At 33.5% G+C, this 16,154-nt stretch overlaps 3 protein-coding genes and 1 pseudogene across 3 annotated transcripts; 1 reads left to right on the top strand and 3 right to left on the bottom strand.

Moving 5' to 3' along the window:
* Nucleotides 1-505: 505 nt before the first annotated feature.
* On the bottom strand, nucleotides 506-1,847 carry LOC106392146 (probable xyloglucan endotransglucosylase/hydrolase protein 17). The gene is made up of 3 exons (XM_013832960.3): nucleotides 1,440-1,847; nucleotides 1,144-1,337; nucleotides 506-1,050 (listed from the first exon to the last, which is right to left on the bottom strand). Exons 1-3 carry the CDS (start codon nucleotides 1,830-1,832, stop codon nucleotides 678-680), a joined length of 960 nt encoding a protein of 319 aa, XP_013688414.2. The 5' UTR covers nucleotides 1,833-1,847; the 3' UTR covers nucleotides 506-677.
* Nucleotides 1,848-2,248: 401 nt separating this feature from the next.
* On the bottom strand, nucleotides 2,249-7,964 carry LOC125609547 (annotated as a pseudogene).
* A 620-nt stretch (nucleotides 7,965-8,584) lies between these two features.
* LOC106372290 (pathogenesis-related protein PR-1) lies at nucleotides 8,585-9,577 on the top strand. Its single transcript, XM_013812474.3, has one exon. It carries the CDS (start codon nucleotides 8,851-8,853, stop codon nucleotides 9,355-9,357), a length of 507 nt encoding a protein of 168 aa, XP_013667928.1. The 5' UTR covers nucleotides 8,585-8,850; the 3' UTR covers nucleotides 9,358-9,577.
* Nucleotides 9,578-10,035: 458 nt separating this feature from the next.
* Nucleotides 10,036-13,119, bottom strand: LOC106392327 (diacylglycerol kinase 7). The gene is made up of 10 exons (XM_013833177.3): nucleotides 12,543-13,119; nucleotides 11,912-12,034; nucleotides 11,686-11,823; nucleotides 11,368-11,617; nucleotides 11,214-11,296; nucleotides 11,057-11,127; nucleotides 10,888-10,965; nucleotides 10,718-10,805; nucleotides 10,499-10,615; nucleotides 10,036-10,419 (listed from the first exon to the last, which is right to left on the bottom strand). Exons 1-10 carry the CDS (start codon nucleotides 12,909-12,911, stop codon nucleotides 10,261-10,263), a joined length of 1,476 nt encoding a protein of 491 aa, XP_013688631.1. The 5' UTR covers nucleotides 12,912-13,119; the 3' UTR covers nucleotides 10,036-10,260.
* Nucleotides 13,120-16,154: the final 3,035 nt, after the last annotated feature.

The following is a 16,154-nucleotide window of genomic DNA, read 5'->3' as shown; positions in this document are numbered from 1 at the left end:
ATTTAGTTAGCTGGATTTTATGACATAAGCCTGGACGCGCAAGTTTATTAGTATATATGAAATTTAGTTTGACAAATTAGTCCCTACGTTGACAAACTGCCATTCCAAATAATTAATTATGAGATTAAGAAACAAACTGTGTTCCACTTTCACGATCATGGTCCTTGTATCAACATAATCTTGTTCACGCATTGTAGCCTGGCCGTATAATATAAACAACACGAAAGCTCATGATCCGATTTTTGACGTCGAGTCTACAAAATCATCAACTTCCCCACACGTTAAGACTTAAGAGAAACATTACTTCTGGCTAAATTGTTTTGTTTCTACTCAATTCAATTGTGCGTAGACAAAACCGATACTATAGTTTTCTGATTCTCATTTCTCATAAAACTGTTTTATTTGTGCTTCCCAAGAATTGATGTGTAATTTACTATTTTAGTAATGAACTTATCAATGGTCTCAATATTTTATAAATTTCACAAATCAAGTGGATCCAATTAAGTTAAGTAACGAAAACCCTTGTTTTATTATTCACTTATTAATTTAATAAATTTGCACATACACCACCAAACACACATACATGAGCAACAAATGAATGAAACAGAATAAATGAAACTTATTTGAATCACAAAGACAACGCCAATAACTTATTGACAAATCAAAGAATCAATAGTTTAAGTGCACACTTTAGGGACACCTTTAGGAAACCTTTTTGTATCGGTGCAATAGTTATAGACCATGTATTTACTCTGCGCCCATTTCACTTTATCTATGCCACTCTTGTCGAGTGTCTGAGTGAACCATGGGGAATTCGCTGGACAAGATGATTTTCCATTAGCCCAAACACATCCTTCCACATTGTAGTTTCTATAGAAAGCAGTAAAAGGAGCCTTGGACCAATCTGTTTTCTCTAATCCTCCTCTTGTAGCCCAATGCTCGGCCTCCCAAAGGCTAGCGTAGACTCTCATTGGTTGGTCCTTTGGGAATGGAATTCCAATTGACTCAGAGTTCTTGAACTCTCTGATGGGAATACCATCAACTGTAAAGCTGATAAAGCAAACAAAAAAAGAGGAAAATATTGATTCATAAACACATAACCTCAAAACATATGAGACTATAAGGGATCAAAGGAGAACTTACATAATCCTTTGGGGGTTCCATGTGATGCAATAAGTGTGAAAGCCAAGGGTTGGGTCGAACCATAAATGAAATTGTTGTTCTTTGTCTCCTGTGCCTTTTGTGTAAACATTAGTATGAAGAGTATAAGGATGACCACTTATGTTTCCCAAGAACTCGAAATCGATCTCATCCCACATAGTTCCAGGCGCTTTAAGCTACACAAAGTCATCATAAAACACCAACACGCTCAATAACTATATGTAATCAAACGTATAGTAAAATATGACAAAAATGCTTAGAGACAATATGTTACTTACATAGAAAGTTGTGACTGTTCCAGCAGAGTTACCAGGGACAAGCTTCATTTGAACCTCGGCTTTGCCATAAAGAAACTCTTGGTTGGATTGGAAACCGGATCCAGAGGATTTGTCAAGCGAGAGAGAAAGAAGTTTTCCTTCATTGTCGTGAATCTTTCCACGGCCATCACCCCAATGTATCTGAACGTCTTTGTGGAAGCTACCCGCATAGACACACACAGATTGTAGCGCAAAGAGGAAGAGAGCCAAGAAGGCAAACCTTGTACCGCAAGAAAACTTCATTTTAATTTGTAGATCTTTGATGTATATTGTTAATGGAAATTGAGGTACGTGACATTGGTTTATATAGCTGCTAGAAATGAAGCGAAAGAGATAGAGAGATGGAAGTTTCATGGAGTTTGATCATTAATGGTGCATGTGCTTTTGTCTCACTGGATGAGCTTTCTAATAATACAGTAATGTATTACATTAATGATTTGATCCGTTGTTGGCTGTTGCAAAACGAATCCAATTAAAATATTAATTTCATTATTTCATTATTGTTTCAAATTGTCTGGTTCCAATGTTTTGATGTGTCAACGCGGCTTCGACTCTTGAGCACCGCCTATAGAGAAGTTCGCCTGTGTTTTATTAATTTCAAACGTAGCCCACCTATAAGTCTAGAACGTAACAGTAAGTCATACACATTGAAGTATCATTAAATTCTGTCTATTGCATTATAGATATCGTAACAGTTAGGAAATTATTAACTGTGGTAGAGAGCGCATTTCTTAAGAGTTTTTTTTTTTTACTGAAAGTTTCATGTACTCAGTTTCAAATATGTTCATTATTGGAAAGTGTATAATAAAATAAAAAAAAACTAAATTATAAACATTTGTTGAATTCTTAATAAACGTGAACACTTTAGAAAATCTTACTTTCGAAAACATAGGAAGTATTAGTTGAACAATTTCCAATAAAGTTAAATTTAACCTTAAAATCTCAAAAACATCATTATTTTGAAACAACATAAACATTATAAAACATCGTATAATTTGAAACGGCTGGGATATTAAATATTACATTTATCATTAAGAAGTTCAAGCGGCTTCACGGATGGAGCTGTTCTAATGCCAAATGTCATAAAGACGATGAAATTGATTTTCCGGAGCTATCGCCGTTGGACATGTTCATTGAGAAAGCCTTTATCAATCAAATTTTCAGCTGAGAGGTCTAAGGTTCAAGGTGCACGACTGAAACCGAACTTAGAGCATCTCCAATGTAAAACTCCATTTTTTCCTCCAAAATGGAGTAAAAGTGAAAATGGAGTAAAATTGCTCTATCTCTACTCCATTTTTCACTTCATTAACAAACAAAAAATAGATTACTCCATTTATGGAGTAGATTTCATTATAGAGTGAGATATGGAGTTGGATTGCAGCATTCCTTACTCCATATTTATTTTTACTCCATTTTAGAAAGAAAAATGGAATGGGGATGGAGATGCCCTTAGGACACAAGAGTCCATACTCCATTCTCAATGTTGATAAGGAAATGTTTCTAAAGCATTACAACTTAATATTGTGACAATAATGATGCATATATAAAAATATATTTTAAATCTCAAACTATTTTCATGAGAGACCATAAAAACAACATGCTCATTTAAGAAGAACACAACGACTAGTAAGGTCAACTAGTTCAAACACACCATCTTTCACGAATCATCAAATCGAAATGACTAGAGAATTAAAGCGCTCAGACAACTCGGGGAGCTTAACCTCAGTAACAGGCCATTCTATCTCACCCCAAACCTCATTTCCATGGCGCTTCTCTAACATGATTTTCGCGCACCTAAGTTTCCATCCCTCTATCTCGTCGTATTCCTCAAAATTGCAGAGCCACATAACTAAAAGTTTCCCACCGTGGTTGAGTATATTAACCATACGCCACTCATACAATAGTTCGAAATTCGAGAGCTTGACGTCTATCCATTTTTTACATTTGGAATCATACCAGACTAGATTATCGGAGTAGTATGAATAACTATACATTACATCATCTATCACACTCACACACAATTTGCCTAAATATCCCAAATTATCGTGGACTTCCACGACTTCCCACGTACCTTGTTTTGGGTCATAAGCACAGTAGTTTATTTTAGTAATTAGGTAAATCTTTCCTTGAAGCCCAACTGTATTTAACCACCCCTCTTCTAGCACAGCATCTTTATGTCTAAGCAAGGGGCTCCAAGTATTAGTCTTCATGTCCAATACTTCCATCCAAGTATCATCTTCCCCGCAACCGTCAAATACATATATTTTCTCATCGAGAAAAACAGCATAGGGACACCTTCGAGCCACCAACATGCTAGGGCCATCACGCCACGTGTGACTTCGACAATCAAGAATACGAACAGATGAAGAAGGCTGTTCAGAGGAGGTCACACCGAATAAATAGATTTCCGAACCAACCACTACATTATGCAATCCATAAATGGTACGAGAGAATTAGATTCAGGAAGGGGAACCAGCGAATATTCGTTATTTGGAAGATCATCTTCTTGAGCATTGTCAACAGTTAATGTTTCAACATGAGCATGTTTCGTCCAAAGAGTGTACCATTTAAGACCAAGGTCTTTGAAACGTTCCACGCAGATATAGATGCATGGCTCTGTGGTTCCGATGCGAGAACGTGTCGTGTAGATTTCTGGAGAAAAGAGGAGAGATAGGAATCTCTTGGAGACGAGAGAGAGGTTAGGGTAATTGCATTTCGAGATACGAGCAAGAATGTTCTCAACGATTACATCTGGGAGTGAAGAAAACGAATGAGGTTGTAGATTGAGCGGCGGAAGCTGCGGTGGAGGATTGGTGTTCTTATTTTCATGCAGTTGTTCATCTTGGCGGATCATATTCAGCGAGAATTACTACCTGTCGATTGGAGAAGCCCTATAAATATTGTGTTAAACTTCAAGGTCTTGGAAGAGTACAATTAGCTTTTATATGGACCCAACAAAATCAAATTATGAAGACTTTTTCCTAACAAATCAGTAAATCTCAAAACATTAAAAATATAAGAGAGAGAAAAGAATCTAGTAATTGAAAGTTATAGAATTGGTAGATTTTATTTCTACTTATATTTTCTGAATAATTTAACAAAAGTTATAACTGAAACTTCTCTTTCTAAAAGAAAACAATTGCAGATTTATTAGATTTATTACTTAATTTAATTTAGTCATAATCTGGCAAGAGTAAAAAAAAGATCTAAAGAGATAATACAGATCCTAAAAAGTTTGGAAACAAACGTTCAATTAAAAAAAATATCAAATATTTTTTTCAAAATCATCACTTAAGTTAGTAAACGTTTGTTTCCAAACTTTTATGAATACATAAACTTTAAAAATCACTTAAGTTATCATGCTGCTTTCAACGAGACAAATGATGCAGATAACCTACAGCTAGCAGGCAACTGGAACCAAGAGGTTTGGAATCTAAGAACAGCGCCTAAAGTCAAAATGTTAATTTGGAAGGTTCTGAGAGGAACTATGCTGCTGATTTAGTAGCAAAGCAGTTGCTTGGTGTAAGTGAGGCCTTTATGACCTCCAACTAACTTTTATTAATTGAATGAAGTGTGTTTCAAAAAAAAAAAACTACATAAAATTCCATTAGTATTTTCCTAGGCATCTGCTTAGTGAATTTGAAATTAAAATGCATCATTCTGCCTCAATGTTAATAACGTACACAAATCTAGATAGCAACGACCAACTGAGCCCTGAACAGAAATAGGATCAATAACATAACGATGCGACGGGGGACTGACAAAAAAAACGATGTATAATCACTCACACACAAAAACGTAGTAATCTCATTGGATAGGTCTAGCAGGTTGTCCTATTATTCTTCCCCAAGAAAGAGACAATACTCTTTTGGGAGCAGCAATATTCTCCATGATGCTATGAAAGCTTTGAACGCAGCTGGACGAGTATACGCTTATCGAACTTCATTGCTTTGGGTACCCAAATTCATACATTTATCATGTCATTTATGCGACAAATGTGATGGAATTTAGGTGGTTCATTCAACATCAAACCTTAAGGATCTTACGTGACCCTACGAACAACAATTGTCTTATCGGTCCATCATCGCTCAAGCTCTTGCGTAGTGTCCTGATCAACATAACCTGTATAGTACTCTGCAGCATATCTTTCTTTTCGTTACTTATACAACTAGGCAAGGAACCCGTGCGATGTCGCACAGTAACTCATTTATAAAAATAGATATTTCATATTTTATAAGATAATCTTTTATAGAAAACTGTTTGCAATTTTTTGTAAATAAATAAATGTGTTACAAAAATAAGTTATCTTTTATAATGAGAAGATATGACTCTTTAAAACTAAATAATTGTAGAAACATACTTATTGGAATATTTCAATTATTTTAAACTAATTTATTTTACAATGAAAAAACACCACTCTTAATATTAATAGAGTTCAGTTTTTTTTTTGGTATGAAAAGACATAAATTTTTCTATAATGAAGAAACACAACTCTTACAATAATACACTTCAGTTTTTATAAAAATATATCTTTTTAAAAATGTAAAATACAATTCTTAAAACTAATACATTTTTTATATGAAAAGACTCAATTTCTAACATTATTTCAGATTATTATTACTAGTTTTTTTATAATGAGAAGACACAACGCTTAAAACTATTAATTGTAGAAAAACACCTACTGAGATATTTTTAACTACTTTTAAACTAATTTATTTTTTATGATGAAAAGTTACAACTTAAAACTAATAGAGTTCATTTTTCATAAAAGACACAATTCTTAAAATCAATAGAGTTTAGTTTATTGTGAAAAGACATAACTTTTTTTTATAATGAAGATACACAACATATGAAACTAATAGACTTCATTTATTTTTATAAAAAAGGCATACCTTTCTAATATATTCTACTACGTAAAAACACAATTCTTATAACTAACATATTTCAGTTTTTGTGGAAAGACACGTCCAAACAAAATTTTCAAAGTCTGAGTCCAATGACATCTCTTCGTTCGTACAGAAGTATAACACTAATTTGACAAAAGGTGTCAAAAAACTAGAAATCACCTTGGAACAAGTGGGACTACAGGCTACAGCCTTTGATATCTCTCCATTCTCTATTATTGCAAGCCTTTAGTGAAAAAAAAATTTGAAGAGAAAAAGATGGTACCAACTTCGTTGTTCCAAAACCCATTAATATTTAATTAATGGAATCTAGTAATTAAACACCTACAAATATAGAACAAGACGTAACTTTGATTAATAAAAATCTTAAAAGATATAAAAGAACCAATGGAAAGAGTACAATATCAGAGAGAATGACATATATAAATAAATCTTTTAAAGAGGTGCCATTGTTATTCGAGGAAGACGTTGGTTCAGGGATGACAAAATATGTCGTTTGCTTTAAGAAACGAAGATGTTGTTTGCTTCACCAGGAGATGCATTTTGTTTTTCCTATAAAAAATGATAACATCAACAGTTAACAAAAAAAAAAAAACAGGTTTGCTAATTAGGAGGCACATGAATAACAAATAAAGTTTTGTGTTTGATTTATTTCTTCAGGATCTTTGATGATCAATTGAAAAAGTGAATCTCTCTTTTTCTCTCTATTTTTTATTTGTTTTAAATTATGATTTACTAATACACACAACTTTACAACTCTTTATATAGAGAGTTAAAGGTTACAATGATTAATAACCAATACCAAAAATTGCAATGGTTCTTAACCAAAATTTACTATTATGAATAGTTGCAATAGTTCATCTGTAAAGACTACAATCATCAATAGGTACAATAATTTATAGATATATCTTACAAAAAAATTAAATTATCTAAAAATTAAATTTTCTGAAATTTATAGATAATTTTAATATTATATTTAAATGTATATAAAATAGATAGGAAAATAAAATAAAATATAGCTCATTTAAAAAGTTATGCATAATTTAGGATAACAATATATGTCCTCAGCAATTTTGAGAATCCTTAAAAAATTATGCATTTTAAAAAAATAAAAAACAAATCTTTAGACAAAAAAGCGTTGAAATAATATTAGAAAAATTTATGAGAAAAATCTGTATTTTATATTTTATCTACAATTTCTTAAGCTTTGCAAAGAAATCATGCCTACTATTTTTTGCTTATAACGTTTCATTTGAATGTCTTTTAAAAAAATTTATCCAAGTAACTGCTTAAAACTTTTTTTTTCCACCATTTTATTATTAGTTCAGTACTGAAATTTTTATTTTGAGAAATGCATGGCAGAGATATTTATAGAAGTTAAAAATCTATTTGAATAGTCACAACTCTTTTATTTGAATAGTCGCATTCTTCCAATTTAAAGGTAGTTATTTTGAAAAGGTACTTATAAGAAAAATCACAATTTTTCACTTTTTAAAAGATATTTACATGAATAGTTACAACTTATCAATTTTTTTACAAAAAAAAAAGACACAACATAACCCATTACTCTAACATATACACATCTCATAAACAAAGAATTGTACAAAGAGATTTTTGAGTATTTACGTCATAAAAAATAACACAACTATTTAGACAATTTTTAGAAAAGACACAACTTTCCAACATTGAAGTTTTTGAAAAAACACAACCATTTTTAGATTTTTGAGAAAAGATACAACCTTTCAACATAAGTGAGATTCACAACCTTTGGAATTAACTGAGATTGCTATTATTAGTAGATAATAAAGCTTGGCTTTGAACTTGTTGACAATCAGCATAGAATATAATGTTCATAGTTAATCATGTAGTGCATTAGAGTTATACTTTTGTTGCACTATGTGGGCTTTTAGGCGTTTTATCTCATTTGCATTTTGGATCCAACACAACTCCAACCTGGTCTAATGAGAACCACTTTGAAACTTATACTATCAGTTATATAAAATGTCAAATGGTAATAATAAATTAAAACTAAACTTTATGCCTAAATATTGCCGGCTGACTTAGTTAAAAAACAATTATCGGTTATATAAATAATATTATACCATTAACGAACAATTCTTTACATTAAATCATCTCGCCTCCCAAGACTTTTTTGGGGTAGTCTACAATATCGATTAATATATAACTTACCTACTATGCATAAAATATACGTTAAGCATATATAAACTACTATAATACATGCTTAGTTATATACAAAATCTAAGAATTCAAAACAAATTCAAATGTGGCTATCATAATCGAACATGTACACCACTAATAATAGAGTTGAAATTTCATCACTAAAACCTTATTTTAGTATATAAAATAAAAATACATATCACTAAAAAATCATATAAACAAATTTCCCCTCACGATTTGAAGCTTATATAAAACCAAAGTAAACACCATTAGGTGAAGCTTCACCCGCAATGGCTTCTCCTAAACACATTAATAGGTTTTCGTCTGCATTCGCGGCTCTCATACTAATACTCGTAGCATGTTTTCATTGCGTTGATGCTGCAAACTACCAACAACAATTCGTGGGTCCACAAAACGCAGCAAGAGCTCGCTTGAGGCTCAAACCGCTAAAGTGGGACGCCAAACTAGCCCGTTACGCGCAGTGGTGGGCCAACCAGAGGCGCCGTGACTGCGCCTTGATCCATTCGAATGGACCGTACGGTGAGAATCTATTCTGGGGATCAGGCAAAAGATGGAGCCCGGTTCAAGCCGCTAATGGATGGTTGTCCGAAGCAAGGAGCTATAACTATTACTCCAACTCGTGTAGGGCCGAGATGTGTGGCCATTACACGCAGATTGTGTGGAAGAACACGCAGAGGATAGGCTGCGCTCACGTGATTTGCAATGGCGGACGCGGTGTGTTATTCGCTTGCAATTACTTTCCACCGGGGAATTTTCTTGGGGTGAGGCCTTATTGAGTATGATCCATTTGTACATCTCACAAAAAAAACTCATACCAAAAGAAGTTGTTCTTGCGTTCATTTTATTCTTTCTTTTGTATACAGCGTTATTTATTATTGGTGAAGTTTTAACGTGCGGTCGGGAAAACCAGACAACGATTGTTTTCGGACGTTTTCTTATGTATGTTTGTGTGAGGACCATTTCCTTTGGTTAATAAGACTTAAGTAATTATATACATATCTCAAATTTTGGACAATAAACTATTTTAATCTAGTAGTCTCAAATTATTTCTAAACTCTATATTTTAAAAAAATGATGATTAAAATAATAATGATGTAGTTTTAAAAGTTAATAGCTCTATTTATATCTTGACAAAAAAAAAGTAGCTCTGTTTATATATATTTAACGTTTTTTAAAATTATAAACCCAAAATTTTGAAGTATATCTAAAATTAAAAAGTTTTAGATCCTTTTTTTTTTGAAACACTTACTCAAATTTTAAAGTTTTAGATCCTAAGTTTTAGATCCTAATATATACTTTTCATAACAGTTAGGAATTGTATCATAGAATAGTTATATCACAGGGTCATTCTCAATGTTGTCACTAAATCGATTGCAAAACAGTGAAGAAAAGACATGGATAAGCATATTAAACATGACGAGTTTACAAGATTTAAAGACAAGACCATCTTCAAATGATTGCTTGAAACTTGACTGTTTTTTAATAGATACTGAAAACATCATCATAAATTACAATCCCTTCCAAAAATACATTCATCATAGGCACAACAACAACAACAACATCAGCAGCAGAAGATGAACAGAGATGGCTATTTTGACTAATTAATAAAAATACAAATAGATCAGGCTCCTCTTTTTTCCTATCACATCATCTCATAAAACCTCTGGAAAATGCTGAGATCATTCACCATTGATCATTAGCGACTGAAAAGGAACCTTTTTGATCTCCACAAAAGTAGAATAATCAGTTTTCATCGGTTGCTTCCATGGCTCACCATCCATTTGCAAGAACGCATCTTTCCAATCACCTCCTCTTAGTTCAAACCTAATCGCAGCAGCCTGAAAATATTGATAAAACCGGTCAAGATGAAACCGAGGCTAAACCGGGACATGACCGAGGACAGATTGTTTTCTATACCTGAGCAATGTGCTTAGCCGTGATGATTTGAGCCATTACAAATGACGCATGCCAACCTTGCTTCAATCCAAAAATCTCTATCAGCCCGTCATCACAATGCGCCTCCACAAATCCTCTCTGTGAACAAAAAAAAAAAGAAAACCTATTTTGTTGAAGCTTGAAGAGCAAGCAAAGAAACAAAACATTAGTGTACTGAATTTTTTTTTAGAGAAACATTACCTTCTCTAGATAGTTTGGTTTCAGATTACCCCATGGATGTCTTCCACTTCCATAGTTATCAAGATTCAATACCACAATGGATCTCACGCTACACAAAAAGAAAACAGAGAGATTGTATAAGTGAATGATAATGTTTTTTTAACCAATGCATATAATTAAACTTTTTGTACCTTTTAGGAATCAGGATCTCTTCCCACTCGGAGCAATTTGCCTTTTTAATATGGATTTTCATTATGTTTCTTAGTCCCCTACAAAAATTCATCTTACCACAACATGTCAACACAACAAAAGATAGAGAGGAGTAGAACTCAGAATAAGCTCTTCACTGGAAATACTAACCTTAAACCTGGATTACTGACACAAGGTGTACAAAACCAACCTTGAGTGCAACTATAACTTGAGTAAATAATCTGCAGTGTGATTCATAATCTCATTATATACCCTATAAACTCAGCTAATAAGTGAAACATTAGCTTTTTAACAAAAATATAACAACCTTATTTGTAACGGGACCTTGAGCTAGATATGGCTTCTCATTGCGGAGATGGTGGAATCCATATGCAACTTGAGCATCCATACCTTAACAAAACAATACAAGTGTTACCTCAAAAAAAAAATGAGTACAAGGATACTGAATAAGAGAAAGTTACCTATGCTGAAGTAGTTGTAAAATACTCCTTCATATGACTTTGCTTTAGGAGGTACATCTCCTTCGGCATCCAAAGCCTGATCAAGTGCAGTTTCCTCAGAAGGCTTCAAAGAATAAGGAGGATCCACGACTTCTCCAGATGGCATCGACGCTACAATACTCCAGCTATCTAATTTAGCAACGGGGCCTAGAGTTGCTCGGTGTAATGTTCTTTTCATAGCAGATCTCCAAGCAAAAGGAAATGCACCACCCTAAAGAGACATAAAGAGTGAGAAACAGTTATTCAAAACCTAAGAGAAACATTATTAGACTCACTCACCCAATTAAAACTCCTAGAGAGGTCGTTTCCTGTACCGAGAGGAATGACACCAACGGGAGGAATATGTGATTTTCCTTCTTTGTGAAGCTCACCGAGACAACCAAGTACCCAACCAACTGTACCATCACCACCTGCCACCTATAATCATCATTATGACCACTCACTTAACAAATTCAATTCCAATTGCTGAAGATGGTCACAAAATATATATATACATATCACTCACCATGATCCGTATCCTTTCTCTGCATTCTCTTGCGCATTCATCTCCTTTCGCTGCAATAGTCTCCAAACACGCCAAACCGTACCGTACAAATTCATGGGGCTTCACTTCTGTTAGATCAAATACCTGTAATTGTATAATAACCACCATGAGCTCACAAAGCAAGTACAATTATCAGAATTGCAAAAAAAAAAAAAAAAAAAAAAACTACAATCCGAGTAATAAAGTTTCTGCCTTTTTCATGACAAGTAAAATTTTAACCTTTTTCAAGTACCAAAGAAAACTTTTTGACACAGGAATCAGAATCTTTTAAGTCAAAACAGTGTCTGACTTCCACTGACTAGAATCAGAGAAAGACATGAGATTTGATCCTGACAAAACACTAAGAATGTTCTAGCTCTCAAACCCACATAGATTCTGCTTGTACCACATACTTTAGATCAGAGTGATGCCATCCACAATCTAAACCCAAATCTAGATTTAAGATCCTCTTCATATAAGTGAAGAAGTAATGACCCAGAACCATGAACTAAGTTAATTTCACCCAACATCAAATATAAATGCAAAGTTGAAGTAAGATGAGTTCAAAAGTTACGATCTTTAATTTCTGATATACAAAACAAGAACAAGTGACCTGTTCTTCGCTCATCAACTGTTGAAGCCTCTCTTTAAGAACAGGTCCATGACGACCTCCACTTTTAGGATTAATAAACACAACCATCGGTGTATGAGGAGCTAACTCCTCCGTAGCGGCGGCGGCGGCGCCGGGAAGTACCAAATGGTCCGGAACCGCGGTGGAGTCTTTCCGCTTGATGCAATCTCGCATGGCGAGTCGGAGATACTCAGGCATCACTATCCTCCGACGAAGCTCCTCTCTGTCTACACCGAAGTTACCGAAACCACAGCCTCTCATCGTCACCGCGTCATCAGTCTTCGCAGACGGTCGTGCAACCACGAAGTTAGTCGTCGACGCCTCGCCGACGGACCTCGGTGTCTCCTCCATATCTCTCCGGTGATCAAATTCGTTAGTGAACAACAGATTAAAATTAATATTAAAAAAAAAAACTGAAACTTGATCGAACTTCGAAGACTTGAGTTCTGTTCCCGAGACAATTCAAAAGCTTTTTTTATTTATTTGTTTTAAGTTTTTTAAGTGTTTCGAAGACAGAGCTAATCTGTATGTTCGATGCGATGTGCATGTGTTTAGTAGATTTTCCCGAAAAGCTTTATTTATGACTTTTCTAAACTGTAACTAGAAAATGCCCACATGTGGACTACACATTTACATAACTGCCACTTAAAGCTTTATAAAGTTTACTTGATTTTTTTCCTTTCTTGTGAAAGCATTTTTGAAATTTTAGACTGAGTTTACGTAACATTACTAGAGTCAAATAGTACAATAAGAAGATGTTTTTTTTTTTTTTTGTTCTATGAGTTAATCCTCAATTTTTTTTTTTACATTCTTGCCCTAATAACTTTTAAGATCTTATGAACGGCAGATTTGATATATGGTTTGTAATTTTGTACTATAAAGCAGTGTATTAAATGCGAGGTACTTGTTGCACGTTGTGAATGTAAAAGGGTAAAAAGGACAATCAATATATCAGTGGGCTGGGTCAGGATAAACATATGGGCATATTTATGATTATTATTGTCTTACTTACTGGTGTTGTTGGATCGTGAAGCTGTCATATCCATATATTTATTGCATCTTATCAACGGTGTGCTACATAACCACTTTTTAAGTTTACTAGAGTCTATAATTGATTTTCTCTTTTAACTGTCAAAAACATTACCACAAGTACAACCACGTCTGATTTTCAGACAAAATCTAGCAAGAGTCTAGATACCATAAGTTGAGAGTGTGTAAACAAAAAAAAAACTTCCTAGAGCTGAGAGAGATAATTTGTGAAATTACCTAAACCCTAACCAAGTTTCACTTTATATCTCATTTGATAAACTGTCACTCCCAAAGACAAGAGAGGCAGCCTGTGAAAATGATTCGTTAAAAAGCAAAAATCATCAAAACATTTGAACCTAAGAGTAGACGAAAAGAAGAAAAAGGTATATTCAATTGATTACATGGTGTTGGCGTCTTCAATTCAACAGAAGTAATATGGAGCGGTTTTTTGGATCCATGTCTAACTAAAGCCCATAATAGCTTTGGGTGCATGGTTTTATAGCCCACTAGTGGTGTAAAGGGCCCCTATACACTTAATTCTCATAGTTTACTAACTCACCTTGAAAAGAATTCAATTAGTTAATTAACTATGTAAAAATCCGAATAAACGAAATCGACCCAACCCCGCATAACTGAAGAAACCGATCAAAACCAAGTTGGTTTAAAATTTGTACACTTTTATGTATCTAAAACTTTTAAAACAAATTTAAACCAAACTAAAATTCAAATTTGCGGAGATGTTTCAACCACACATCAGATAATTATCAAAATCACTTTTTATATCCCCTTCATATTGGTTGGAAATTTATAGAACAGGAAAGGTTGAATCATAACCTATCTGATTTTGCAATGACTTATTTTAATTAGTTTTGAATCTTAAACCAGCATTACTATTTTCAATATTTTAATAAACCAATTTTCTTATCAGAATCATCCTTGTTATTGGTAATGCATCATTTTCACACCATAAACGATTTTTGGTGTCTTTCAAATTAATCTGAATTTGGATATTAGTGAAAATCATATAAAATGTGTAGATTAGCATATAGTGATATAACTGGTTTGGACCCCCAAAAGAAAAGTAATATTAGTGGCTGCCAAAAGAAAAAAGAGCCATACAGTGATAGAAATGGAAATTGGAAGTCTGCCAAATTGTTGTGGACCGTCGCCTTGAGAGGGAAAGGTGGACATGTAGTCATCATGTACATATTCACATTTTCTTAGCGTCAAAGTTTCGAAACCGCGTCAAAAAAATAAAAAAAAATTATGATTCAACTTGTTTTCAATTCGTTATTTTGAATTGAATCAAATACGTTTTGCTTATAGCACTCTGCATTCGGCAATAAAGTTCGACTCTACTCTCTAATACGTAATCCAATAGATTAGTCTAATTAATTACTATAAAAAAACTTGATCATAAGAAATGCATAAAATATTTCAATTAAGGATATTTTGAAACAAGTAAGCGTGGTATCATGTGATACTTGAATCACTCAAAGTACACCAAGAATTTGTATTTATTACTCCTATAACAAAAGAAAAGTGAGCCATCAATGTGATTCGCCCCTACCAACTAATGAACTTAATGGGTTTAGCTTATATTAAAAATTGGGGTTTACAATCTTAATATCAGGTTAGTCAATCTTCTCGTTAGCAATTTTGACTCTATTGTTATATTCATCAGTAGTAATCAGACGTGTTTCGCATTTGTTGCGCCTTACGCGGGTATCATGTACTGTATTTGACAAATACATTTGTGACCTAGACTGTACGTAGTCTTCCTTATCTGGAGTCAATCTTTAAATGAATTTTCTCACCCTTCTTAATAAAGCAGCCTCAAAATCAGGGGACTAGACTTCTTACTCCATTTGAGGGGATATCTAATAACGTCATTGACACAATTTTTTAATTCAGTAATATTATAAAGCAGGTAACAAACTTACAGTGCCTCTTATTAACGCTAGCATCGCTTATAAAGAAATAAAGATGAAATCATCAGTGTTACAAAAAAAAAGATGAAATCATCATTCTATAATTATATATTTGCAGGCTTTTGAACGAATATGTTTTGTCAGAGAAAATAGAGGGGTTTATGCCACCATCGTGGAAGAACAATGGGGTTTGGAACAGCGATGTTATTATTCTTTAACTATGTAAACGTGGGGACTTTTTTTGTTAGGTGTAATGTTCCTATGAACTCCAAAATGTCTAAAATAGCTGAACAAAAAGAAAATCCCATTAAATTTTTTTCTGTGGTCGATAAATCTTATTGAAATGTCTCGTGAGATGGTTAACTTCGTGAAATGATAACCAAAAGCTCAATCCGCTTTTTTTAGTTCAGTTCGGTCGGAAATTTGATAGAATTATTCTGACACCGCAATTATTAACTCTCGAAAATGTTATATTTTTTGGCAAAAATGTTTCGATATTTTAAATACATTTTTGGACAAATTATACACCAAAAACATTATTAGAGGGGGAAAAAAGTAAAATAACAAAACAAGAACTTTATTTTTATTTTGAATAATTTATGATTCGGTTTAACGTTGATCTATTGTTTCTTAA

This window comes from Brassica napus, chromosome A1 (genome assembly GCF_020379485.1).
Source record: "Brassica napus cultivar Da-Ae chromosome A1, Da-Ae, whole genome shotgun sequence".
Lineage (NCBI taxonomy): Eukaryota > Viridiplantae > Streptophyta > Magnoliopsida > Brassicales > Brassicaceae > Brassica > Brassica napus.
Note: the sequence above shows the minus strand (reverse complement) of the source record. Positions and strands in the feature narration are given on the sequence as shown.